At 51.8% G+C, this 27,577-nt stretch overlaps 1 protein-coding gene across 10 annotated transcripts; it reads right to left on the reverse strand.

Annotated features, from left to right (window-relative positions):
- Positions 1-279: 279 nt before the first annotated feature.
- On the reverse strand, positions 280-27,563 carry LOC134478449 (histone H2B type 1-C/E/F/G/I). Of its 10 annotated transcripts, XM_063259764.1 has the most exons (4): positions 26,294-26,994; positions 22,800-22,848; positions 3,377-20,793; positions 280-1,371 (listed from the first exon to the last, which is right to left on the reverse strand). In XM_063259764.1, exon 3 carries the CDS (start codon positions 19,253-19,255, stop codon positions 17,927-17,929), a length of 1,329 nt encoding a protein of 442 aa, XP_063115834.1. In that variant the 5' UTR covers positions 19,256-20,793; positions 22,800-22,848; positions 26,294-26,994; the 3' UTR covers positions 280-1,371; positions 3,377-17,926. The 10 variants fall into 10 exon arrangements, with proteins under 10 accessions (XP_063115834.1, XP_063115833.1, XP_063115832.1 ...); XM_063259763.1 differs by having other exon boundaries at positions 3,377-22,848; XM_063259762.1 differs by having other exon boundaries at positions 22,800-26,994.
- Between the last annotated feature and the right edge of the window lie 14 nt (positions 27,564-27,577).

Raw genomic sequence — 27,577 nt, forward strand, 5'->3', positions numbered from 1 at the left:
GAGGGAAAGTCCAGTGGTGGCCACTTTGTCCATGCCTCCTCCAGGATGCTCCAGCTGGGGAGGCTGCTGTCCCTGGGGGCCTGACCCCGTCTTTCTGTCTGTGTGGGATGAGGGGCATCGGCGGCCCTCAGTGCCCCAGGGGCACTGAGGGGCATCGGCGGCCCTCAGTGCCCCAGGGGCTCCCTTGAGTGCAGCCACAGCCATTTTATGCTATCTGAGGGACAGGAGCACACCTTCCTTGACCGGCGCAGCTCCAATGAAACAGGAGACAGGAGACGCTTTTGTGGACGACAGTTAACTGCTAGTTTATTTAGGCGGGCTCTGGTTTATATATTCGGCCGTGACCAATCACAGGCTGCCACAAGGAAGCAGGGCGGGAATGGGATGTAGGCTCCGGCTACTATATCCAGCTGTGGCCAATCAGGAGTTGCCACAGAGTACAGAGTGAGCACGAAGTGCGCACGGGTTGGCTAATTTAAAGAGGGACATAGCGCATTGCGGAAGCTGGCGTGGTCCTTAGTCCCGGGTGGGGTATGGTATGTTGAGCGCCTGCGCCCAACATCTCCCCCTTTCTTTATAACTGACGCAGGGTCTCCAGAGGTCGGTGCCCCTCGTGAGGTGTCACGATGCAGTCATGACAGTGCCTCACTACTCGTTGGTGCTCTTTTGGAGGGGGTGGGAGTATTGTTTTATGAGCCCAACCCACATGCTCACCGACATGGGGACCGGGGTGTCTCCTGGCCAAGGACGACACCCCCTGCGATGCTTTGCTCCACACCTGCGTCACAGCATGGCGAGCCATGCTGCCGGGCTTTGACCAGATTCCATGATCAGCATTGCTTGTTTGATACTTTGTCCCTATTCCTTTGTCTGCGAATCCGACAGAGCAGAAGTAGACTGCCGAATGCGGCAACGGCAAGTGTAGTCATGGTAGCCAGAGCCCCTGTTTCTGCCCATTCCTTTATGAAAGCCAATTGGAGAGTTGGCCCGAGCTGGATCACAGGAAATTCGTCTGAGTCCACCATAACTGGAACCGGTACGAACTGGAGTACCTGCATAACAACAGCTGAAAGTGTACTGTTATCCCAACATTATAACATATAACAGGTTGCGGTGGAGCAATTTAGAAAAGTCATTGGCTGCAAGGGCCGTACGAGATGTAAGAAGGAAGGGAAAAGGAGGCTACTAACCAGGGGAGTTGGCCAAGGTGCCATGGTTAATGGGAGTTGTGGGTATACTTGCTTGGTCTGGCTTGTGAGGCTCCTGTTGGTTCCCCTGTTCTGTGGTTGACGTTTCCTCTGGGTCAGGGTCTGGTGGTTTGCAGGGACGTATCAGGCGTTCCGGGACCCAGACAGGTTCGCTGCCTTCTTCCTGTGGGAAGACACAGACCGCCCCTCTCGCCCAACTAAGTACTGGGCTGGGGCCTCTCCACACCCCATGCAGGAGGTCTTTCCAGCGTACCCAACCATGTTTGGGTGCGACAGGGTTGGCATGTAGCTGTGCTGGCGTGGATCCTTGTGGGTTGATGTTTACAAAATTGTAAGTGAAGAGGGCAAGATTTAGTCTGGCCCTAGGTGTCATGCCCTGGGCAATACCCTCCTTTTGTTTAAACAGAATAGACTTGAGGGTTTGATATGGCCTAATTTTAATTGCTCTTGAATAAGTTTGGATGCGGCTTTTGTTTTGTCTCGTGGTAGGGCCATCAACAATGGCAAGCCCCGACTCCTGCCAAGTTAACGAACTATACCTGGTGCTGACCCAGAGCAGCTGTGAGCTGCTTAATGAGCGGCATGGCTGTCTCTGCGTCTCTAAAAACTCTCCCTGCTGCCTCCATCATGTGGGCCACAAAATCTGAAAAAGGCTCGCTCGGGCCCTGCAAAATTTTTGTCAAGTGGCCTGAGACTTCTCCCCTAGCTGAGACCCGTTTCCATGCTTGTATGGCTATTCTATTTATCTGTGCATACACCTCTTGTGGAAATATCAGCTGGTTATTGAGATACTGCCCTTGTCCTAATAACATATCTATGTTCCAGGCGGCCTGATTGTTCTGGACATTAGCTTGGGCCTGTTCTGTGGCAAGTTCAACATTCCAAGCTTTCCAATCAAGATATTGGCCTGGGCTGAGCACTGCTTTGCACAAACTGGCCCAATCAGCAGGTGTCATGGCGTTTCCTGCCTGGGCTTCTACTAGGGACAGGGTATACGCCCCATTAACACCGTACATGGTGCTGGCCTCCTTAAGATGCTTTATCGCCTTCATATCTATAGGCAGGTGGGCTCTGTTTCCCTGAGCATCTACAGCAACCGGAAAAGCCTGGAGAAAATGGCCCAGGCCTCCTGGGTCCTCTCTGTTGACTTGATTCCAAAGGTCTTCCTGGAATGTCCCAGGGGACGTCTGGACCCGTTGCGGACAGCTACATAGCTGATGGCAGGGTCTCCGGTGAGCATGATAATCTGGCGGGTCGGGAGGTAGAGCTGTAGGTCTTATACAGGGCGGCCCTGGGATCCCGTACTCACTTTCATTGACCCATTTACTCTGAGAAATCCTGCATTGCAGCTCATTTATGGCCTCAGAGTAAGGCCCTCTCGACTGCGTGTGTGTGACTTCCCCTCTTTTGGTGGTGTCTGCATCCACCATTTTGTATACTTCTTCTTCCTCCCCCTCATTATCTGACGAGTCCTTTGTTTCTGAATTGGGTGGGGTCACCTCGCCTGCGGCACTGGGCTCACGAGATTGCTCGCAGGAGGATTCTGCCTGATGGTAATCAAGCGCCATGGCGCCAGCCCTTATATGGTCACGACAAGAGGTGTCTGCAAGGCAGCTTCTCACCACTGCCCAAAGGGGTCTGACTCCTGGCTCCAAGAGGCCATTTTCTGCTGCAAAGTCAAGATCTCTCCCTAATTTATCCCAGCTGGGGATGGTAATGGACCCCGTGGGACCAAACCAAGGTGCTACCTTATCGACCTGATCGAGGAAGTTTTGAATTTGTTCTTGTTTCATTTGTAATCCCTTTTCTCTCAGTAAGTCGCTTAAGGCGACTGACAGTGGCTGAGTAGCCGTGTTACCCATGTTAACCGGAATTTCAAGAGTTTCTTTTTATTTTATTTTATTTTTTTTTCCTTTTTTTTTTTTTTTTTTTTTTTTTATACAGGGACAGCTTAGTCCCCGCGCCCCTTTACGGCGCCCCCAAAACCTGCCTCTTTTCGGCCCCCGGAACTCTCTTTACGAGTTCCTGACCCTTGCGACGCGTCCGCCCAAGGTTGCCCGATAGCCCCTGCTATCCGGCCCGCAGCCCCCGCTACCAACGTTGAGCAGTTTAACCTGTCAGCCCTCGCCCGCCGAGTAGCCCCCGCTATCAGCGCTTGACGGTTTTACCTGTTAATGTCTCTGTTCCATTGGAGAGAGGGTCTCAGCTCTCCTCGTCCTGTCGGAGAGAGGGTCTCAGTGCTCCGGGCTCCCCGTACGGGCCACCAGTTGACCGGCGCAGCTCCAATGAAACAGGAGACAGGAGACGCTTTTGTGGACGACAGTTAACTGCTAGTTTATTTAGGCGGGCTCTGGTTTATATATTCGGCCGTGACCAATCACAGGCTGCCACAAGGAAGCAGGGCGGGAATGGGATGTAGGCTCCGGCTACTATATCCAGCTGTGGCCAATCAGGAGTTGCCACAGAGTACAGAGTGAGCACGAAGTGTGCACGGGTTGGCTAATTTAAAGAGGGACATAGCGCATTGCGGAAGCTGGCGTGGTCCTTAGTCCCGGGTGGGGTATGGTATGTTGAGCGCCTGCGCCCAACATCTCCCCCTTTCTTTATAACTGACGCAGGGTCTCCAGAGGTCGGTGCCCCTCGTGAGGTGTCACGATGCAGTCATGACAGTGCCTCACTACTCGTTGGTGCTCTTTTGGAGGGGGTGGGAGTATTGTTTTATGAGCCCAACCCACATGCTCACCGACATGGGGACCGGGGTGTCTCCTGGCCAAGGACGACACCCCCTGCGATGCTTTGCTCCACACCTGCGTCACAGCATGGCGAGCCATGCTGCCGGGCTTTGACCAGATTCCATGATCAGCATTGCTTGTTTGATACTTTGTCCCTATTCCTTTGTCTGCGAATCCGACAGAGCAGAAGTAGACTGCCGAATGCGGCAACGGCAAGTGTAGTCATGGTAGCCAGAGCCCCTGTTTCTGCCCATTCCTTTATGAAAGCCAATTGGAGAGTTGGCCCGAGCTGGATCACAGGAAATTCGTCTGAGTCCACCATAACTGGAACCGGTACGAACTGGAGTACCTGCATAACAACAGCTGAAAGTGTACTGTTATCCCAACATTATAACATATAACAGGTTGCGGTGGAGCAATTTAGAAAAGTCATTGGCTGCAAGGGCCGTACGAGATGTAAGAAGGAAGGGAAAAGGAGGCTACTAACCAGGGGAGTTGGCCAAGGTGCCATGGTTAATGGGAGTTGTGGGTATACTTGCTTGGTCTGGCTTGTGAGGCTCCTGTTGGTTCCCCTGTTCTGTGGTTGACGTTTCCTCTGGGTCAGGGTCTGGTGGTTTGCAGGGACGTATCAGGCGTTCCGGGACCCAGACAGGTTCGCTGCCTTCTTCCTGCGGGAAGACACAGACCGCCCCTCTCGCCCAACTAAGTACTGGGCTGGGGCCTCTCCACACCCCATGCAGGAGGTCTTTCCAGCGTACCCAACCATGTTTGGGTGCGACAGGGTTGGCATGTAGCTGTGCTGGCGTGGATCCTTGTGGGTTGATGTTTACAAAATTGTAAGTGAAGAGGGCAAGATTTAGTCTGGCCCTAGGTGTCATGCCCTGGGCAATACCCTCCTTTTGTTTAAACAGAATAGACTTGAGGGTTTGATATGGCCTAATTTTAATTGCTCTTGAATAAGTTTGGATGCGGCTTTTGTTTTGTCTCGTGGTAGGGCCATCAACAATGGCAAGCCCCGACTCCTGCCAAGTTAACGAACTATACCTGGTGCTGACCCAGAGCAGCTGTGAGCTGCTTAATGAGCGGCATGGCTGTCTCTGCGTCTCTAAAAACTCTCCCTGCTGCCTCCATCATGTGGGCCACAAAATCTGAAAAAGGCTCGCTCGGGCCCTGCAAAATTTTTGTCAAGTGGCCTGAGACTTCTCCCCTAGCTGAGACCCGTTTCCATGCTTGTATGGCTATTCTATTTATCTGTGCATACACCTCTTGTGGAAATATCAGCTGGTTATTGAGATACTGCCCTTGTCCTAATAACATATCTATGTTCCAGGTGGCCTGATTGTTCTGGACATTAGCTTGGGCCTGTTCTGTGGCAAGTTCAACATTCCAAGCTTTCCAATCAAGATATTGGCCTGGGCTGAGCACTGCTTTGCACAAACTGGCCCAATCAGCAGGTGTCATGGCGTTTCCTGCCTGGGCTTCTACTAGGGACAGGGTATACGCCCCATTAACACCGTACATGGTGCTGGCCTCCTTAAGATGCTTTATCGCCTTCATATCTATAGGCAGGTGGGCTCTGTTTCCCTGAGCATCTACAGCAACCGGAAAAGCCTGGAGAAAATGGCCCAGGCCTCCTGGGTCCTCTCTGTTGACTTGATTCCAAAGGTCTTCCTGGAATGTCCCAGGGGACGTCTGGACCCGTTGCGGACAGCTACATAGCTGATGGCAGGGTCTCCGGTGAGCATGATAATCTGGCGGGTCGGGAGGTAGAGCTGTAGGTCTTATACAGGGCGGCCCTGGGATCCCGTACTCACTTTCATTGACCCATTTACTCTGAGAAATCCTGCATTGCAGCTCATTTATGGCCTCAGAGTAAGGCCCTCTCGACTGCGTGTGTGTGACTTCCCCTCTTTTGGTGGTGTCTGCATCCACCATTTTGTATACTTCTTCTTCCTCCCCCTCATTATCTGACGAGTCCTTTGTTTCTGAATTGGGTGGGGTCACCTCGCCTGCGGCACTGGGCTCACGAGATTGCTCGCAGGAGGATTCTGCCTGATGGTAATCAAGCGCCATGGCGCCAGCCCTTATATGGTCACGACAAGAGGTGTCTGCAAGGCAGCTTCTCACCACTGCCCAAAGGGGTCTGACTCCTGGCTCCAAGAGGCCATTTTCTGCTGCAAAGTCAAGATCTCTCCCTAATTTATCCCAGCTGGGGATGGTAATGGACCCCGTGGGACCAAACCAAGGTGCTACCTTATCGACCTGATCGAGGAAGTTTTGAATTTGTTCTTGTTTCATTTGTAATCCCTTTTCTCTCAGTAAGTCGCTTAAGGCGACTGACAGTGGCTGAGTAGCCGTGTTACCCATGTTAACCGGAATTTCAAGAGTTTCTTTTTATTTTATTTTATTTTTTTTTCCTTTTTTTTTTTTTTTTTTTTTTTTTATACAGGGACAGCTTAGTCCCCGCGCCCCTTTACGGCGCCCCCAAAACCTGCCTCTTTTCGGCCCCCGGAACTCTCTTTACGAGTTCCTGACCCTTGCGACGCGTCCGCCCAAGGTTGCCCGATAGCCCCTGCTATCCGGCCCGCAGCCCCCGCTACCAACGTTGAGCAGTTTAACCTGTCAGCCCTCGCCCGCCGAGTAGCCCCCGCTATCAGCGCTTGACGGTTTTACCTGTTAATGTCTCTGTTCCATTGGAGAGAGGGTCTCAGCTCTCCTCGTCCTGTCGGAGAGAGGGTCTCAGTGCTCCGGGCTCCCCGTACGGGCCACCAGTTGACCGGCGCAGCTCCAATGAAACAGGAGACAGGAGACGCTTTTGTGGACGACAGTTAACTGCTAGTTTATTTAGGCGGGCTCTGGTTTATATATTCGGCCGTGACCAATCACAGGCTGCCACAAGGAAGCAGGGCGGGAATGGGATGTAGGCTCCGGCTACTATATCCAGCTGTGGCCAATCAGGAGTTGCCACAGAGTACAGAGTGAGCACGAAGTGCGCACGGGTTGGCTAATTTAAAGAGGGACATAGCGCATTGCGGAAGCTGGCGTGGTCCTTAGTCCCGGGTGGGGTATGGTATGTTGAGCGCCTGCGCCCAACATCTCCCCCTTTCTTTATAACTGACGCAGGGTCTCCAGAGGTCGGTGCCCCTCGTGAGGTGTCACGATGCAGTCATGACAGTGCCTCACTACTCGTTGGTGCTCTTTTGGAGGGGGTGGGAGTATTGTTTTATGAGCCCAACCCACATGCTCACCGACATGGGGACCGGGGTGTCTCCTGGCCAAGGACGACACCCCCTGCGATGCTTTGCTCCACACCTGCGTCACAGCATGGCGAGCCATGCTGCCGGGCTTTGACCAGATTCCATGATCAGCATTGCTTGTTTGATACTTTGTCCCTATTCCTTTGTCTGCGAATCCGACAGAGCAGAAGTAGACTGCCGAATGCGGCAACGGCAAGTGTAGTCATGGTAGCCAGAGCCCCTGTTTCTGCCCATTCCTTTATGAAAGCCAATTGGAGAGTTGGCCCGAGCTGGATCACAGGAAATTCGTCTGAGTCCACCATAACTGGAACCGGTACGAACTGGAGTACCTGCATAACAACAGCTGAAAGTGTACTGTTATCCCAACATTATAACATATAACAGGTTGCGGTGGAGCAATTTAGAAAAGTCATTGGCTGCAAGGGCCGTACGAGATGTAAGAAGGAAGGGAAAAGGAGGCTACTAACCAGGGGAGTTGGCCAAGGTGCCATGGTTAATGGGAGTTGTGGGTATACTTGCTTGGTCTGGCTTGTGAGGCTCCTGTTGGTTCCCCTGTTCTGTGGTTGACGTTTCCTCTGGGTCAGGGTCTGGTGGTTTGCAGGGACGTATCAGGCGTTCCGGGACCCAGACAGGTTCGCTGCCTTCTTCCTGCGGGAAGACACAGACCGCCCCTCTCGCCCAACTAAGTACTGGGCTGGGGCCTCTCCACACCCCATGCAGGAGGTCTTTCCAGCGTACCCAACCATGTTTGGGTGCGACAGGGTTGGCATGTAGCTGTGCTGGCGTGGATCCTTGTGGGTTGATGTTTACAAAATTGTAAGTGAAGAGGGCAAGATTTAGTCTGGCCCTAGGTGTCATGCCCTGGGCAATACCCTCCTTTTGTTTAAACAGAATAGACTTGAGGGTTTGATATGGCCTAATTTTAATTGCTCTTGAATAAGTTTGGATGCGGCTTTTGTTTTGTCTCGTGGTAGGGCCATCAACAATGGCAAGCCCCGACTCCTGCCAAGTTAACGAACTATACCTGGTGCTGACCCAGAGCAGCTGTGAGCTGCTTAATGAGCGGCATGGCTGTCTCTGCGTCTCTAAAAACTCTCCCTGCTGCCTCCATCATGTGGGCCACAAAATCTGAAAAAGGCTCGCTCGGGCCCTGCAAAATTTTTGTCAAGTGGCCTGAGACTTCTCCCCTAGCTGAGACCCGTTTCCATGCTTGTATGGCTATTCTATTTATCTGTGCATACACCTCTTGTGGAAATATCAGCTGGTTATTGAGATACTGCCCTTGTCCTAATAACATATCTATGTTCCAGGCGGCCTGATTGTTCTGGACATTAGCTTGGGCCTGTTCTGTGGCAAGTTCAACATTCCAAGCTTTCCAATCAAGATATTGGCCTGGGCTGAGCACTGCTTTGCACAAACTGGCCCAATCAGCAGGTGTCATGGCGTTTCCTGCCTGGGCTTCTACTAGGGACAGGGTATACGCCCCATTAACACCGTACATGGTGCTGGCCTCCTTAAGATGCTTTATCGCCTTCATATCTATAGGCAGGTGGGCTCTGTTTCCCTGAGCATCTACAGCAACCGGAAAAGCCTGGAGAAAATGGCCCAGGCCTCCTGGGTCCTCTCTGTTGACTTGATTCCAAAGGTCTTCCTGGAATGTCCCAGGGGACGTCTGGACCCGTTGCGGACAGCTACATAGCTGATGGCAGGGTCTCCGGTGAGCATGATAATCTGGCGGGTCGGGAGGTAGAGCTGTAGGTCTTATACAGGGCGGCCCTGGGATCCCGTACTCACTTTCATTGACCCATTTACTCTGAGAAATCCTGCATTGCAGCTCATTTATGGCCTCAGAGTAAGGCCCTCTCGACTGCGTGTGTGTGACTTCCCCTCTTTTGGTGGTGTCTGCATCCACCATTTTGTATACTTCTTCTTCCTCCCCCTCATTATCTGACGAGTCCTTTGTTTCTGAATTGGGTGGGGTCACCTCGCCTGCGGCACTGGGCTCACGAGATTGCTCGCAGGAGGATTCTGCCTGATGGTAATCAAGCGCCATGGCGCCAGCCCTTATATGGTCACGACAAGAGGTGTCTGCAAGGCAGCTTCTCACCACTGCCCAAAGGGGTCTGACTCCTGGCTCCAAGAGGCCATTTTCTGCTGCAAAGTCAAGATCTCTCCCTAATTTATCCCAGCTGGGGATGGTAATGGACCCCGTGGGACCAAACCAAGGTGCTACCTTATCGACCTGATCGAGGAAGTTTTGAATTTGTTCTTGTTTCATTTGTAATCCCTTTTCTCTCAGTAAGTCGCTTAAGGCGACTGACAGTGGCTGAGTAGCCGTGTTACCCATGTTAACCGGAATTTCAAGAGTTTCTTTTTATTTTATTTTATTTTTTTTTCCTTTTTTTTTTTTTTTTTTTTTTTTTATACAGGGACAGCTTAGTCCCCGCGCCCCTTTACGGCGCCCCCAAAACCTGCCTCTTTTCGGCCCCCGGAACTCTCTTTACGAGTTCCTGACCCTTGCGACGCGTCCGCCCAAGGTTGCCCGATAGCCCCTGCTATCCGGCCCGCAGCCCCCGCTACCAACGTTGAGCAGTTTAACCTGTCAGCCCTCGCCCGCCGAGTAGCCCCCGCTATCAGCGCTTGACGGTTTTACCTGTTAATGTCTCTGTTCCATTGGAGAGAGGGTCTCAGCTCTCCTCGTCCTGTCGGAGAGAGGGTCTCAGTGCTCCGGGCTCCCCGTACGGGCCACCAGTTGACCGGCGCAGCTCCAATGAAACAGGAGACAGGAGACGCTTTTGTGGACGACAGTTAACTGCTAGTTTATTTAGGCGGGCTCTGGTTTATATATTCGGCCGTGACCAATCACAGGCTGCCACAAGGAAGCAGGGCGGGAATGGGATGTAGGCTCCGGCTACTATATCCAGCTGTGGCCAATCAGGAGTTGCCACAGAGTACAGAGTGAGCACGAAGTGTGCACGGGTTGGCTAATTTAAAGAGGGACATAGCGCATTGCGGAAGCTGGCGTGGTCCTTAGTCCCGGGTGGGGTATGGTATGTTGAGCGCCTGCGCCCAACATCTCCCCCTTTCTTTATAACTGACGCAGGGTCTCCAGAGGTCGGTGCCCCTCGTGAGGTGTCACGATGCAGTCATGACAGTGCCTCACTACTCGTTGGTGCTCTTTTGGAGGGGGTGGGAGTATTGTTTTATGAGCCCAACCCACATGCTCACCGACATGGGGACCGGGGTGTCTCCTGGCCAAGGACGACACCCCCTGCGATGCTTTGCTCCACACCTGCGTCACAGCATGGCGAGCCATGCTGCCGGGCTTTGACCAGATTCCATGATCAGCATTGCTTGTTTGATACTTTGTCCCTATTCCTTTGTCTGCGAATCCGACAGAGCAGAAGTAGACTGCCGAATGCGGCAACGGCAAGTGTAGTCATGGTAGCCAGAGCCCCTGTTTCTGCCCATTCCTTTATGAAAGCCAATTGGAGAGTTGGCCCGAGCTGGATCACAGGAAATTCGTCTGAGTCCACCATAACTGGAACCGGTACGAACTGGAGTACCTGCATAACAACAGCTGAAAGTGTACTGTTATCCCAACATTATAACATATAACAGGTTGCGGTGGAGCAATTTAGAAAAGTCATTGGCTGCAAGGGCCGTACGAGATGTAAGAAGGAAGGGAAAAGGAGGCTACTAACCAGGGGAGTTGGCCAAGGTGCCATGGTTAATGGGAGTTGTGGGTATACTTGCTTGGTCTGGCTTGTGAGGCTCCTGTTGGTTCCCCTGTTCTGTGGTTGACGTTTCCTCTGGGTCAGGGTCTGGTGGTTTGCAGGGACGTATCAGGCGTTCCGGGACCCAGACAGGTTCGCTGCCTTCTTCCTGCGGGAAGACACAGACCGCCCCTCTCGCCCAACTAAGTACTGGGCTGGGGCCTCTCCACACCCCATGCAGGAGGTCTTTCCAGCGTACCCAACCATGTTTGGGTGCGACAGGGTTGGCATGTAGCTGTGCTGGCGTGGATCCTTGTGGGTTGATGTTTACAAAATTGTAAGTGAAGAGGGCAAGATTTAGTCTGGCCCTAGGTGTCATGCCCTGGGCAATACCCTCCTTTTGTTTAAACAGAATAGACTTGAGGGTTTGATATGGCCTAATTTTAATTGCTCTTGAATAAGTTTGGATGCGGCTTTTGTTTTGTCTCGTGGTAGGGCCATCAACAATGGCAAGCCCCGACTCCTGCCAAGTTAACGAACTATACCTGGTGCTGACCCAGAGCAGCTGTGAGCTGCTTAATGAGCGGCATGGCTGTCTCTGCGTCTCTAAAAACTCTCCCTGCTGCCTCCATCATGTGGGCCACAAAATCTGAAAAAGGCTCGCTCGGGCCCTGCAAAATTTTTGTCAAGTGGCCTGAGACTTCTCCCCTAGCTGAGACCCGTTTCCATGCTTGTATGGCTATTCTATTTATCTGTGCATACACCTCTTGTGGAAATATCAGCTGGTTATTGAGATACTGCCCTTGTCCTAATAACATATCTATGTTCCAGGTGGCCTGATTGTTCTGGACATTAGCTTGGGCCTGTTCTGTGGCAAGTTCAACATTCCAAGCTTTCCAATCAAGATATTGGCCTGGGCTGAGCACTGCTTTGCACAAACTGGCCCAATCAGCAGGTGTCATGGCGTTTCCTGCCTGGGCTTCTACTAGGGACAGGGTATACGCCCCATTAACACCGTACATGGTGCTGGCCTCCTTAAGATGCTTTATCGCCTTCATATCTATAGGCAGGTGGGCTCTGTTTCCCTGAGCATCTACAGCAACCGGAAAAGCCTGGAGAAAATGGCCCAGGCCTCCTGGGTCCTCTCTGTTGACTTGATTCCAAAGGTCTTCCTGGAATGTCCCAGGGGACGTCTGGACCCGTTGCGGACAGCTACATAGCTGATGGCAGGGTCTCCGGTGAGCATGATAATCTGGCGGGTCGGGAGGTAGAGCTGTAGGTCTTATACAGGGCGGCCCTGGGATCCCGTACTCACTTTCATTGACCCATTTACTCTGAGAAATCCTGCATTGCAGCTCATTTATGGCCTCAGAGTAAGGCCCTCTCGACTGCGTGTGTGTGACTTCCCCTCTTTTGGTGGTGTCTGCATCCACCATTTTGTATACTTCTTCTTCCTCCCCCTCATTATCTGACGAGTCCTTTGTTTCTGAATTGGGTGGGGTCACCTCGCCTGCGGCACTGGGCTCACGAGATTGCTCGCAGGAGGATTCTGCCTGATGGTAATCAAGCGCCATGGCGCCAGCCCTTATATGGTCACGACAAGAGGTGTCTGCAAGGCAGCTTCTCACCACTGCCCAAAGGGGTCTGACTCCTGGCTCCAAGAGGCCATTTTCTGCTGCAAAGTCAAGATCTCTCCCTAATTTATCCCAGCTGGGGATGGTAATGGACCCCGTGGGACCAAACCAAGGTGCTACCTTATCGACCTGATCGAGGAAGTTTTGAATTTGTTCTTGTTTCATTTGTAATCCCTTTTCTCTCAGTAAGTCGCTTAAGGCGACTGACAGTGGCTGAGTAGCCGTGTTACCCATGTTAACCGGAATTTCAAGAGTTTCTTTTTATTTTATTTTATTTTTTTTTCCTTTTTTTTTTTTTTTTTTTTTTTTTATACAGGGACAGCTTAGTCCCCGCGCCCCTTTACGGCGCCCCCAAAACCTGCCTCTTTTCGGCCCCCGGAACTCTCTTTACGAGTTCCTGACCCTTGCGACGCGTCCGCCCAAGGTTGCCCGATAGCCCCTGCTATCCGGCCCGCAGCCCCCGCTACCAACGTTGAGCAGTTTAACCTGTCAGCCCTCGCCCGCCGAGTAGCCCCCGCTATCAGCGCTTGACGGTTTTACCTGTTAATGTCTCTGTTCCATTGGAGAGAGGGTCTCAGCTCTCCTCGTCCTGTCGGAGAGAGGGTCTCAGTGCTCCGGGCTCCCCGTACGGGCCACCAGTTGACCGGCGCAGCTCCAATGAAACAGGAGACAGGAGACGCTTTTGTGGACGACAGTTAACTGCTAGTTTATTTAGGCGGGCTCTGGTTTATATATTCGGCCGTGACCAATCACAGGCTGCCACAAGGAAGCAGGGCGGGAATGGGATGTAGGCTCCGGCTACTATATCCAGCTGTGGCCAATCAGGAGTTGCCACAGAGTACAGAGTGAGCACGAAGTGCGCACGGGTTGGCTAATTTAAAGAGGGACATAGCGCATTGCGGAAGCTGGCGTGGTCCTTAGTCCCGGGTGGGGTATGGTATGTTGAGCGCCTGCGCCCAACATCTCCCCCTTTCTTTATAACTGACGCAGGGTCTCCAGAGGTCGGTGCCCCTCGTGAGGTGTCACGATGCAGTCATGACAGTGCCTCACTACTCGTTGGTGCTCTTTTGGAGGGGGTGGGAGTATTGTTTTATGAGCCCAACCCACATGCTCACCGACATGGGGACCGGGGTGTCTCCTGGCCAAGGACGACACCCCCTGCGATGCTTTGCTCCACACCTGCGTCACAGCATGGCGAGCCATGCTGCCGGGCTTTGACCAGATTCCATGATCAGCATTGCTTGTTTGATACTTTGTCCCTATTCCTTTGTCTGCGAATCCGACAGAGCAGAAGTAGACTGCCGAATGCGGCAACGGCAAGTGTAGTCATGGTAGCCAGAGCCCCTGTTTCTGCCCATTCCTTTATGAAAGCCAATTGGAGAGTTGGCCCGAGCTGGATCACAGGAAATTCGTCTGAGTCCACCATAACTGGAACCGGTACGAACTGGAGTACCTGCATAACAACAGCTGAAAGTGTACTGTTATCCCAACATTATAACATATAACAGGTTGCGGTGGAGCAATTTAGAAAAGTCATTGGCTGCAAGGGCCGTACGAGATGTAAGAAGGAAGGGAAAAGGAGGCTACTAACCAGGGGAGTTGGCCAAGGTGCCATGGTTAATGGGAGTTGTGGGTATACTTGCTTGGTCTGGCTTGTGAGGCTCCTGTTGGTTCCCCTGTTCTGTGGTTGACGTTTCCTCTGGGTCAGGGTCTGGTGGTTTGCAGGGACGTATCAGGCGTTCCGGGACCCAGACAGGTTCGCTGCCTTCTTCCTGCGGGAAGACACAGACCGCCCCTCTCGCCCAACTAAGTACTGGGCTGGGGCCTCTCCACACCCCATGCAGGAGGTCTTTCCAGCGTACCCAACCATGTTTGGGTGCGACAGGGTTGGCATGTAGCTGTGCTGGCGTGGATCCTTGTGGGTTGATGTTTACAAAATTGTAAGTGAAGAGGGCAAGATTTAGTCTGGCCCTAGGTGTCATGCCCTGGGCAATACCCTCCTTTTGTTTAAACAGAATAGACTTGAGGGTTTGATATGGCCTAATTTTAATTGCTCTTGAATAAGTTTGGATGCGGCTTTTGTTTTGTCTCGTGGTAGGGCCATCAACAATGGCAAGCCCCGACTCCTGCCAAGTTAACGAACTATACCTGGTGCTGACCCAGAGCAGCTGTGAGCTGCTTAATGAGCGGCATGGCTGTCTCTGCGTCTCTAAAAACTCTCCCTGCTGCCTCCATCATGTGGGCCACAAAATCTGAAAAAGGCTCGCTCGGGCCCTGCAAAATTTTTGTCAAGTGGCCTGAGACTTCTCCCCTAGCTGAGACCCGTTTCCATGCTTGTATGGCTATTCTATTTATCTGTGCATACACCTCTTGTGGAAATATCAGCTGGTTATTGAGATACTGCCCTTGTCCTAATAACATATCTATGTTCCAGGCGGCCTGATTGTTCTGGACATTAGCTTGGGCCTGTTCTGTGGCAAGTTCAACATTCCAAGCTTTCCAATCAAGATATTGGCCTGGGCTGAGCACTGCTTTGCACAAACTGGCCCAATCAGCAGGTGTCATGGCGTTTCCTGCCTGGGCTTCTACTAGGGACAGGGTATACGCCCCATTAACACCGTACATGGTGCTGGCCTCCTTAAGATGCTTTATCGCCTTCATATCTATAGGCAGGTGGGCTCTGTTTCCCTGAGCATCTACAGCAACCGGAAAAGCCTGGAGAAAATGGCCCAGGCCTCCTGGGTCCTCTCTGTTGACTTGATTCCAAAGGTCTTCCTGGAATGTCCCAGGGGACGTCTGGACCCGTTGCGGACAGCTACATAGCTGATGGCAGGGTCTCCGGTGAGCATGATAATCTGGCGGGTCGGGAGGTAGAGCTGTAGGTCTTATACAGGGCGGCCCTGGGATCCCGTACTCACTTTCATTGACCCATTTACTCTGAGAAATCCTGCATTGCAGCTCATTTATGGCCTCAGAGTAAGGCCCTCTCGACTGCGTGTGTGTGACTTCCCCTCTTTTGGTGGTGTCTGCATCCACCATTTTGTATACTTCTTCTTCCTCCCCCTCATTATCTGACGAGTCCTTTGTTTCTGAATTGGGTGGGGTCACCTCGCCTGCGGCACTGGGCTCACGAGATTGCTCGCAGGAGGATTCTGCCTGATGGTAATCAAGCGCCATGGCGCCAGCCCTTATATGGTCACGACAAGAGGTGTCTGCAAGGCAGCTTCTCACCACTGCCCAAAGGGGTCTGACTCCTGGCTCCAAGAGGCCATTTTCTGCTGCAAAGTCAAGATCTCTCCCTAATTTATCCCAGCTGGGGATGGTAATGGACCCCGTGGGACCAAACCAAGGTGCTACCTTATCGACCTGATCGAGGAAGTTTTGAATTTGTTCTTGTTTCATTTGTAATCCCTTTTCTCTCAGTAAGTCGCTTAAGGCGACTGACAGTGGCTGAGTAGCCGTGTTACCCATGTTAACCGGAATTTCAAGAGTTTCTTTTTATTTTATTTTATTTTTTTTTCCTTTTTTTTTTTTTTTTTTTTTTTTTATACAGGGACAGCTTAGTCCCCGCGCCCCTTTACGGCGCCCCCAAAACCTGCCTCTTTTCGGCCCCCGGAACTCTCTTTACGAGTTCCTGACCCTTGCGACGCGTCCGCCCAAGGTTGCCCGATAGCCCCTGCTATCCGGCCCGCAGCCCCCGCTACCAACGTTGAGCAGTTTAACCTGTCAGCCCTCGCCCGCCGAGTAGCCCCCGCTATCAGCGCTTGACGGTTTTACCTGTTAATGTCTCTGTTCCATTGGAGAGAGGGTCTCAGCTCTCCTCGTCCTGTCGGAGAGAGGGTCTCAGTGCTCCGGGCTCCCCGTACGGGCCACCAGTTGACCGGCGCAGCTCCAATGAAACAGGAGACAGGAGACGCTTTTGTGGACGACAGTTAACTGCTAGTTTATTTAGGCGGGCTCTGGTTTATATATTCGGCCGTGACCAATCACAGGCTGCCACAAGGAAGCAGGGCGGGAATGGGATGTAGGCTCCGGCTACTATATCCAGCTGTGGCCAATCAGGAGTTGCCACAGAGTACAGAGTGAGCACGAAGTGCGCACGGGTTGGCTAATTTAAAGAGGGACATAGCGCATTGCGGAAGCTGGCGTGGTCCTTAGTCCCGGGTGGGGTATGGTATGTTGAGCGCCTGCGCCCAACATCTCCCCCTTTCTTTATAACTGACGCAGGGTCTCCAGAGGTCGGTGCCCCTCGTGAGGTGTCACGATGCAGTCATGACAGTGCCTCACTACTCGTTGGTGCTCTTTTGGAGGGGGTGGGAGTATTGTTTTATGAGCCCAACCCACATGCTCACCGACATGGGGACCGGGGTGTCTCCTGGCCAAGGACGACACCCCCTGCGATGCTTTGCTCCACACCTGCGTCACAGCATGGCGAGCCATGCTGCCGGGCTTTGACCAGATTCCATGATCAGCATTGCTTGTTTGATACTTTGTCCCTATTCCTTTGTCTGCGAATCCGACAGAGCAGAAGTAGACTGCCGAATGCGGCAACGGCAAGTGTAGTCATGGTAGCCAGAGCCCCTGTTTCTGCCCATTCCTTTATGAAAGCCAATTGGAGAGTTGGCCCGAGCTGGATCACAGGAAATTCGTCTGAGTCCACCATAACTGGAACCGGTACGAACTGGAGTACCTGCATAACAACAGCTGAAAGTGTACTGTTATCCCAACATTATAACATATAACAGGTTGCGGTGGAGCAATTTAGAAAAGTCATTGGCTGCAAGGGCCGTACGAGATGTAAGAAGGAAGGGAAAAGGAGGCTACTAACCAGGGGAGTTGGCCAAGGTGCCATGGTTAATGGGAGTTGTGGGTATACTTGCTTGGTCTGGCTTGTGAGGCTCCTGTTGGTTCCCCTGTTCTGTGGTTGACGTTTCCTCTGGGTCAGGGTCTGGTGGTTTGCAGGGACGTATCAGGCGTTCCGGGACCCAGACAGGTTCGCTGCCTTCTTCCTGCGGGAAGACACAGACCGCCCCTCTCGCCCAACTAAGTACTGGGCTGGGGCCTCTCCACACCCCATGCAGGAGGTCTTTCCAGCGTACCCAACCATGTTTGGGTGCGACAGGGTTGGCATGTAGCTGTGCTGGCGTGGATCCTTGTGGGTTGATGTTTACAAAATTGTAAGTGAAGAGGGCAAGATTTAGTCTGGCCCTAGGTGTCATGCCCTGGGCAATACCCTCCTTTTGTTTAAACAGAATAGACTTGAGGGTTTGATATGGCCTAATTTTAATTGCTCTTGAATAAGTTTGGATGCGGCTTTTGTTTTGTCTCGTGGTAGGGCCATCAACAATGGCAAGCCCCGACTCCTGCCAAGTTAACGAACTATACCTGGTGCTGACCCAGAGCAGCTGTGAGCTGCTTAATGAGCGGCATGGCTGTCTCTGCGTCTCTAAAAACTCTCCCTGCTGCCTCCATCATGTGGGCCACAAAATCTGAAAAAGGCTCGCTCGGGCCCTGCAAAATTTTTGTCAAGTGGCCTGAGACTTCTCCCCTAGCTGAGACCCGTTTCCATGCTTGTATGGCTATTCTATTTATCTGTGCATACACCTCTTGTGGAAATATCAGCTGGTTATTGAGATACTGCCCTTGTCCTAATAACATATCTATGTTCCAGGCGGCCTGATTGTTCTGGACATTAGCTTGGGCCTGTTCTGTGGCAAGTTCAACATTCCAAGCTTTCCAATCAAGATATTGGCCTGGGCTGAGCACTGCTTTGCACAAACTGGCCCAATCAGCAGGTGTCATGGCGTTTCCTGCCTGGGCTTCTACTAGGGACAGGGTATACGCCCCATTAACACCGTACATGGTGCTGGCCTCCTTAAGATGCTTTATCGCCTTCATATCTATAGGCAGGTGGGCTCTGTTTCCCTGAGCATCTACAGCAACCGGAAAAGCCTGGAGAAAATGGCCCAGGCCTCCTGGGTCCTCTCTGTTGACTTGATTCCAAAGGTCTTCCTGGAATGTCCCAGGGGACGTCTGGACCCGTTGCGGACAGCTACATAGCTGATGGCAGGGTCTCCGGTGAGCATGATAATCTGGCGGGTCGGGAGGTAGAGCTGTAGGTCTTATACAGGGCGGCCCTGGGATCCCGTACTCACTTTCATTGACCCATTTACTCTGAGAAATCCTGCATTGCAGCTCATTTATGGCCTCAGAGTAAGGCCCTCTCGACTGCGTGTGTGTGACTTCCCCTCTTTTGGTGGTGTCTGCATCCACCATTTTGTATACTTCTTCTTCCTCCCCCTCATTATCTGACGAGTCCTTTGTTTCTGAATTGGGTGGGGTCACCTCGCCTGCGGCACTGGGCTCACGAGATTGCTCGCAGGAGGATTCTGCCTGATGGTAATCAAGCGCCATGGCGCCAGCCCTTATATGGTCACGACAAGAGGTGTCTGCAAGGCAGCTTCTCACCACTGCCCAAAGGGGTCTGACTCCTGGCTCCAAGAGGCCATTTTCTGCTGCAAAGTCAAGATCTCTCCCTAATTTATCCCAGCTGGGGATGGTAATGGACCCCGTGGGACCAAACCAAGGTGCTACCTTATCGACCTGATCGAGGAAGTTTTGAATTTGTTCTTGTTTCATTTGTAATCCCTTTTCTCTCAGTAAGTCGCTTAAGGCGACTGACAGTGGCTGAGTAGCCGTGTTACCCATGTTAACCGGAATTTCAAGAGTTTCTTTTTATTTTATTTTATTTTTTTTTCCTTTTTTTTTTTTTTTTTTTTTTTTTATACAGGGACAGCTTAGTCCCCGCGCCCCTTTACGGCGCCCCCAAAACCTGCCTCTTTTCGGCCCCCGGAACTCTCTTTACGAGTTCCTGACCCTTGCGACGCGTCCGCCCAAGGTTGCCCGATAGCCCCTGCTATCCGGCCCGCAGCCCCCGCTACCAACGTTGAGCAGTTTAACCTGTCAGCCCTCGCCCGCCGAGTAGCCCCCGCTATCAGCGCTTGACGGTTTTACCTGTTAATGTCTCTGTTCCATTGGAGAGAGGGTCTCAGCTCTCCTCGTCCTGTCGGAGAGAGGGTCTCAGTGCTCCGGGCTCCCCGTACGGGCCACCAGTTGACCGGCGCAGCTCCAATGAAACAGGAGACAGGAGACGCTTTTGTGGACGACAGTTAACTGCTAGTTTATTTAGGCGGGCTCTGGTTTATATATTCGGCCGTGACCAATCACAGGCTGCCACAAGGAAGCAGGGCGGGAATGGGATGTAGGCTCCGGCTACTATATCCAGCTGTGGCCAATCAGGAGTTGCCACAGAGTACAGAGTGAGCACGAAGTGCGCACGGGTTGGCTAATTTAAAGAGGGACATAGCGCATTGCGGAAGCTGGCGTGGTCCTTAGTCCCGGGTGGGGTATGGTATGTTGAGCGCCTGCGCCCAACATCTCCCCCTTTCTTTATAACTGACGCAGGGTCTCCAGAGGTCGGTGCCCCTCGTGAGGTGTCACGATGCAGTCATGACAGTGCCTCACTACTCGTTGGTGCTCTTTTGGAGGGGGTGGGAGTATTGTTTTATGAGCCCAACCCACATGCTCACCGACATGGGGACCGGGGTGTCTCCTGGCCAAGGACGACACCCCCTGCGATGCTTTGCTCCACACCTGCGTCACAGCATGGCGAGCCATGCTGCCGGGCTTTGACCAGATTCCATGATCAGCATTGCTTGTTTGATACTTTGTCCCTATTCCTTTGTCTGCGAATCCGACAGAGCAGAAGTAGACTGCCGAATGCGGCAACGGCAAGTGTAGTCATGGTAGCCAGAGCCCCTGTTTCTGCCCATTCCTTTATGAAAGCCAATTGGAGAGTTGGCCCGAGCTGGATCACAGGAAATTCGTCTGAGTCCACCATAACTGGAACCGGTACGAACTGGAGTACCTGCATAACAACAGCTGAAAGTGTACTGTTATCCCAACATTATAACATATAACAGGTTGCGGTGGAGCAATTTAGAAAAGTCATTGGCTGCAAGGGCCGTACGAGATGTAAGAAGGAAGGGAAAAGGAGGCTACTAACCAGGGGAGTTGGCCAAGGTGCCATGGTTAATGGGAGTTGTGGGTATACTTGCTTGGTCTGGCTTGTGAGGCTCCTGTTGGTTCCCCTGTTCTGTGGTTGACGTTTCCTCTGGGTCAGGGTCTGGTGGTTTGCAGGGACGTATCAGGCGTTCCGGGACCCAGACAGGTTCGCTGCCTTCTTCCTGCGGGAAGACACAGACCGCCCCTCTCGCCCAACTAAGTACTGGGCTGGGGCCTCTCCACACCCCATGCAGGAGGTCTTTCCAGCGTACCCAACCATGTTTGGGTGCGACAGGGTTGGCATGTAGCTGTGCTGGCGTGGATCCTTGTGGGTTGATGTTTACAAAATTGTAAGTGAAGAGGGCAAGATTTAGTCTGGCCCTAGGTGTCATGCCCTGGGCAATACCCTCCTTTTGTTTAAACAGAATAGACTTGAGGGTTTGATATGGCCTAATTTTAATTGCTCTTGAATAAGTTTGGATGCGGCTTTTGTTTTGTCTCGTGGTAGGGCCATCAACAATGGCAAGCCCCGACTCCTGCCAAGTTAACGAACTATACCTGGTGCTGACCCAGAGCAGCTGTGAGCTGCTTAATGAGCGGCATGGCTGTCTCTGCGTCTCTAAAAACTCTCCCTGCTGCCTCCATCATGTGGGCCACAAAATCTGAAAAAGGCTCGCTCGGGCCCTGCAAAATTTTTGTCAAGTGGCCTGAGACTTCTCCCCTAGCTGAGACCCGTTTCCATGCTTGTATGGCTATTCTATTTATCTGTGCATACACCTCTTGTGGAAATATCAGCTGGTTATTGAGATACTGCCCTTGTCCTAATAACATATCTATGTTCCAGGCGGCCTGATTGTTCTGGACATTAGCTTGGGCCTGTTCTGTGGCAAGTTCAACATTCCAAGCTTTCCAATCAAGATATTGGCCTGGGCTGAGCACTGCTTTGCACAAACTGGCCCAATCAGCAGGTGTCATGGCGTTTCCTGCCTGGGCTTCTACTAGGGACAGGGTATACGCCCCATTAACACCGTACATGGTGCTGGCCTCCTTAAGATGCTTTATCGCCTTCATATCTATAGGCAGGTGGGCTCTGTTTCCCTGAGCATCTACAGCAACCGGAAAAGCCTGGAGAAAATGGCCCAGGCCTCCTGGGTCCTCTCTGTTGACTTGATTCCAAAGGTCTTCCTGGAATGTCCCAGGGGACGTCTGGACCCGTTGCGGACAGCTACATAGCTGATGGCAGGGTCTCCGGTGAGCATGATAATCTGGCGGGTCGGGAGGTAGAGCTGTAGGTCTTATACAGGGCGGCCCTGGGATCCCGTACTCACTTTCATTGACCCATTTACTCTGAGAAATCCTGCATTGCAGCTCATTTATGGCCTCAGAGTAAGGCCCTCTCGACTGCGTGTGTGTGACTTCCCCTCTTTTGGTGGTGTCTGCATCCACCATTTTGTATACTTCTTCTTCCTCCCCCTCATTATCTGACGAGTCCTTTGTTTCTGAATTGGGTGGGGTCACCTCGCCTGCGGCACTGGGCTCACGAGATTGCTCGCAGGAGGATTCTGCCTGATGGTAATCAAGCGCCATGGCGCCAGCCCTTATATGGTCACGACAAGAGGTGTCTGCAAGGCAGCTTCTCACCACTGCCCAAAGGGGTCTGACTCCTGGCTCCAAGAGGCCATTTTCTGCTGCAAAGTCAAGATCTCTCCCTAATTTATCCCAGCTGGGGATGGTAATGGACCCCGTGGGACCAAACCAAGGTGCTACCTTATCGACCTGATCGAGGAAGTTTTGAATTTGTTCTTGTTTCATTTGTAATCCCTTTTCTCTCAGTAAGTCGCTTAAGGCGACTGACAGTGGCTGAGTAGCCGTGTTACCCATGTTAACCGGAATTTCAAGAGTTTCTTTTTATTTTATTTTATTTTTTTTTCCTTTTTTTTTTTTTTTTTTTTTTTTTTATACAGGGACAGCTTAGTCCCCGCGCCCCTTTACGGCGCCCCCAAAACCTGCCTCTTTTCGGCCCCCGGAACTCTCTTTACGAGTTCCTGACCCTTGCGACGCGTCCGCCCAAGGTTGCCCGATAGCCCCTGCTATCCGGCCCGCAGCCCCCGCTACCAACGTTGAGCAGTTTAACCTGTCAGCCCTCGCCCGCCGAGTAGCCCCCGCTATCAGCGCTTGACGGTTTTACCTGTTAATGTCTCTGTTCCATTGGAGAGAGGGTCTCAGCTCTCCTCGTCCTGTCGGAGAGAGGGTCTCAGTGCTCCGGGCTCCCCGTACGGGCCACCAGTTGACCGGCGCAGCTCCAATGAAACAGGAGACAGGAGACGCTTTTGTGGACGACAGTTAACTGCTAGTTTATTTAGGCGGGCTCTGGTTTATATATTCGGCCGTGACCAATCACAGGCTGCCACAAGGAAGCAGGGCGGGAATGGGATGTAGGCTCCGGCTATTATATCCAGCTGTGGCCAATCAGGAGTTGCCACAGAGTACGGAGTGAGCACGAAGTGCGCACGGGTTGGCTAATTTAAAGAGGGACGTAGCGCATTGCGGAAGCTGGCGTGGTCCTTAGTCCCGGGTGGGGTATGGTATGTTGAGCGCCTGCGCCCAACACTTCCTCCCTAGTGGTCACCTGTCTGTGGAGCCATGTGAAGATGAGACCCAGGGCCTATGTCCACTCTTGGAAAGCAAGAACTTTGTCAGTGAAGCATGGAGGGGGCGCTGAGGGCCTATGAGCTGGATTTAAGAAATGGGAAACGTAAATTGCCAAATGTAGTTGCATCTGTGGCAACATCTGGATTGTCTGGCTTTTGCTTTTTTGTTTTATTAATTGTTGTTTTAAGGTTAAAACATCTTTCAATAACTGCTTGTCCCTAGGATCATAGGGAATTCAAGTCACATGCATAATTCCCCAAAGCTGGAATCATTGTTAGTGGGTCTGCTAATATAAGCAGGTCACTATGTCTTTAGAGGCAGGCAAAGGCTGATACACAATGTTGTTGCATAAGATGGCCTTTTTTGTCTTGTATAACCTCAGAAACAGTATGGTAGTGGAACTACTGAGTTTAACTATTATAATTTTATCTGGATATCAAGTACTTTAAAATATAAAATATAGCCAGGGATTGTCATTTCTTATCACTTGTGTTGGTATAACAGCTATAAAGTTTACAGAGAAAACTTGAGATAAAAAGCCATAAATAGTATTTTAGCATTTGTGCAACATAGTTAAATGTCTATCCATAGTATAGAACGGAGTGATACATATAACACAGATCATATAAAGTTTTTAAAGATAATCTCACGACTGGTAATCTCATGTTGATTTAACATATATCTCATCGTAAGTAGCTGAAGCACAAGAAAAGGGCAGATTTCTGAATCTAAAAAAGGTTATCACTATAAATAACCCCAGTTTTACATTTCATCAGACTGAATGTCTGGAAGGCAGGCATGCATTCGAGGTACCATGAGATTAGTAGTAATAAATTGTCAGAACCATATGTAAACTTTTGTTTCTTCAAGAGCATCTCTTAATTAGAAAATCTTATTGGGTTTGCCAGGAAACAGACTGGGCCATCAACGTGGGATTGTAAGAAGGTGACCCGATGTTTTGGCTCACTTTAACATATACCCCTATATCATCAGCCAGCTTGACTGGTTAATAGCTTGTTGGCAATTGTGGTTGGCGTGCTCAAAAGCCAACTGTAGAACCAGGATATCTATAGCTTAGAGACTTTTAAAGTCATTTTACACCCTCTTGTAATCAAGCCACAAATTAAGTGTAAAAAGAGTAAAAGGTTGCATAGGAGCTCCATCATCTGGTGCTGGTACCCCCATTTGATGGAGAACTTGAGCCAACAGTGTATAAAGAACCACAGGATGAAAAATAATAAAAAATAAATTTAAAAAGGTCCCTAGAGCAGCAAGCCTGAGCATGTGCATTTGTGAAGTTACCCATTCCGGACACCACATCTAATGAGAGTTCAGGATTATGCCCTAAATGGTTTTTTCTCAACCTGTTCAATAATCAAGGAGCACATTTGAATCTCAAATTGTAAAAACTGAGCAAGTGACAAGCATGTTTTAGGCAAATGACACAGATCAAAGGGACCAACAGGTAAATCTGTAATACATTTTCTGACAGACCAGTTGTTTCATGCCCTGTGAAAGCAAGCAAAGATTACAGTTCCAGCCAGTAATCTGACTAAAATGTTACATAATGTTATCAAGTTCAACCCTTGGTTCCCTTCCTAAGGGACAGTTCCACTTACTCACACACCACAGGACTGGAGTTCATTCCTGGAACTGCACTGTTCTCTCTCTCTCTCTGACATACACACACACATATGCACACTCACGCACACACATACACATGCACAGGTTGCATTCACAGGGCTCCAACCCGATGACTGAGGCCCTAATGAAGGTGGAGAGGATTGCAGCCCATTCTTCTGTTCAGGGGGCTGGGATGAGCTTTGGGAACCCAGGGAATTCCTCAGCTGGAGCATTCTGAACATCTCCAGCCTTGGAGAGCAACAGAACCACCTGGGGTTAAGTGTCTGGGACGTGTGCTGGTGGAAACCCGGGTTCACCATAGCTCTCCCGATGCCCTTTCTAACAAGTGCAGCTGCCATGCCTGACCACCTCGTGGGCAGAGTTCTGTGTCCATCTTGTGGGTCCCAGAGATAGCCCTGGGAGAAAGCAGGCCTGTGGGGCAGGAGGGATGGGCACAACTCTTCATTCGGGATGGATGGCATGGCCAAGGAGCCTCGGAGGACCAGCAGTCCTGCCTCACCACCCATAGTACAAAGCCGGGAAGGGAAAGACGGCCTGGACTCATACAGGGTTGCAGCTGGAGAGCAGTGGGTGCCCTGCTGCCCCCTCTGCTCCAAGCACCTTTCCAAGGGACCCATCCCAGGCCCAGGTGAAATGTCACATCAGCCCTGTCAAAGTGGCAGTGTTCGTGGGGTGTTTGGACACGGTTAGGAGTAGACACTGCCAAAGTGCTGATTCGAGCATTTGGAAAAGAATTAGCCCATCTGCGGAAGTCTACCTGGGCTGAAAAGGAAACAGCAACCTTGCTCCAAGGTGAGAGAAAGAAATTTAAGAAAGCCTGCATATGGTTGCAGTTGCTGGATCTACACTGGCTTGTTCATGGTGGGAAAACCATAGGCTCATCATATGCCTAATATGCGCCAAATCTTCAGACCATCAGCCTGGCAAAAGAAGCCAAGGCTCGTTATTTCCGTCGGGGTTCGGATTTATAGTAGTCAGATATTTACCATGCTGAGGACTAAACTAGAGCATTTTTAGAACTACTTTTGTGGGGTTTTTTTTGGTTTGGACTAGAAATGAACAGTCCTTTCCACTGGCCGTGTCCCCACTACCCTGCCCTCGCCCACGAGCGAATGACTCCTGGAGACTCGGTTTTAGATCCAGGGGTGACCAGGAACCGGGCCTCCTTGCCTAGGAGCCTCACCCCTGCAGCCCCGGAAACGCGCCGGGACCTGTGCTTCTGCTTGTGGCCACGGGGTGGCAGAGGAGGCCGACGCCCTTTCCCATCCGCCGGAACAGCGTACTCCAGGCGACTACAGCGCTCAGGAGTGACAGCACAGGAGAGCTGGGGTGCAAGCGGGGGTGTCGCCAGCGTCCCAGGTCGGAAGGGACGCGCGCCGGCCGTACCTGGCTGACGAGCAGAACCTCGCGGATGCTGTGGCCTGTGCCAGACCTGAGACCGCCCGCCCCCAGCGCTAGGGGAGGGAACACCAGAGCGACTGGAAAGAAGCTCGGAGCGTGTCTTGCGGAGGAAGTTTGCTATTCAGATTTACAATGCAAGTGCCTTCGCGCAGGGTTTTAGAGGCGGGATGAAGCGACAGGATTGCGATGGCCGACAGGGCCCTTTCCAAGAGTCTGTGGCACCGCTGTCCTAATAGAACACGGGAAGCAGGAGGGGACCAGGTTGTTGGGTTCGGTGTAAAACGCGAGGTGCAGTCACCGTGCCTCATCGCTCCCGCGGGTCCTTCTTCAATTTCCCCGCAAAACCCGAGTATAGGAGACAATGAGCAGCGGCTCCAACCTCCGGAGCTCGGCGCTCTAGCGCTGCAAGGGGACATTTACTTTGCCCTCACAATAAGGCGGAAAACACGCCATATCAAGGTTTTTAAGCAGCGCAGGCGCCCGGCCAAAGACGGGAGGGCAGAACGCTTCTTACAGTCAGATCAACGCCCTGGTACCGCAGCAAGAATAAGTCCCATTTTTTTCCCTAGGACTTCCATCAAAGCAAACTTAACCTTGCAGATTGTCTACAAATGCATACATACACACAATACACACAGAAACCACTTTAGAAACCCGTCCATTTTATCCAGTCACCTAAAAAAACTCGCAGGCCTCACTCCAAAAAGCAGAGAAATACTAACAAAAGGTTACAAGCTGCTCTTTTTCTGAAAGAGGTAGGTGGCTCTGAAAAGAGCCTTTGGGGGTGAAGTGCAGACAGAACGGCGACCTCACGCACTCACTTGGAGCTCGTGTACTTGGTGACGGCCTTGGTGCCCTCCGACACCGCGTGCTTGGCCAGCTCCCCGGGCAGCAGCAGACGCACGGCCGTCTGGATCTCCCGAGACGTGATGGTCGAGCGCTTGTTGTAGTGCGCCAGGCGCGAAGCCTCGCCCGCGATGCGCTCGAAGATGTCGTTCACGAACGAGTTCATGATGCCCATGGCCTTGGACGAGATGCCCGTGTCCGGGTGCACTTGCTTCAGCACCTTGTACACGTACACAGAGTAGCTCTCCTTGCGGCTGCGCTTGCGCTTCTTGCCGTCCTTCTTCTGCGCCTTGGTCACCGCCTTCTTCGACCCCTTCTTCGGGGCTGGAGCGGACTTTGCGGGCTCAGGCATCTTGCAAGCAGGGTCGAGGACCGAACAGACTGAAGGGAGGCCGGACAGGCGCTGCCTTATGTAGCCGGCGT

This window comes from Cavia porcellus, unplaced genomic scaffold (assembly GCF_034190915.1).
Source record: "Cavia porcellus strain 051 isolate PalLab524CR breed Dunkin Hartley unplaced genomic scaffold, mCavPor4.1 scaffold_13, whole genome shotgun sequence".
NCBI lineage: Eukaryota > Metazoa > Chordata > Mammalia > Rodentia > Caviidae > Cavia > Cavia porcellus.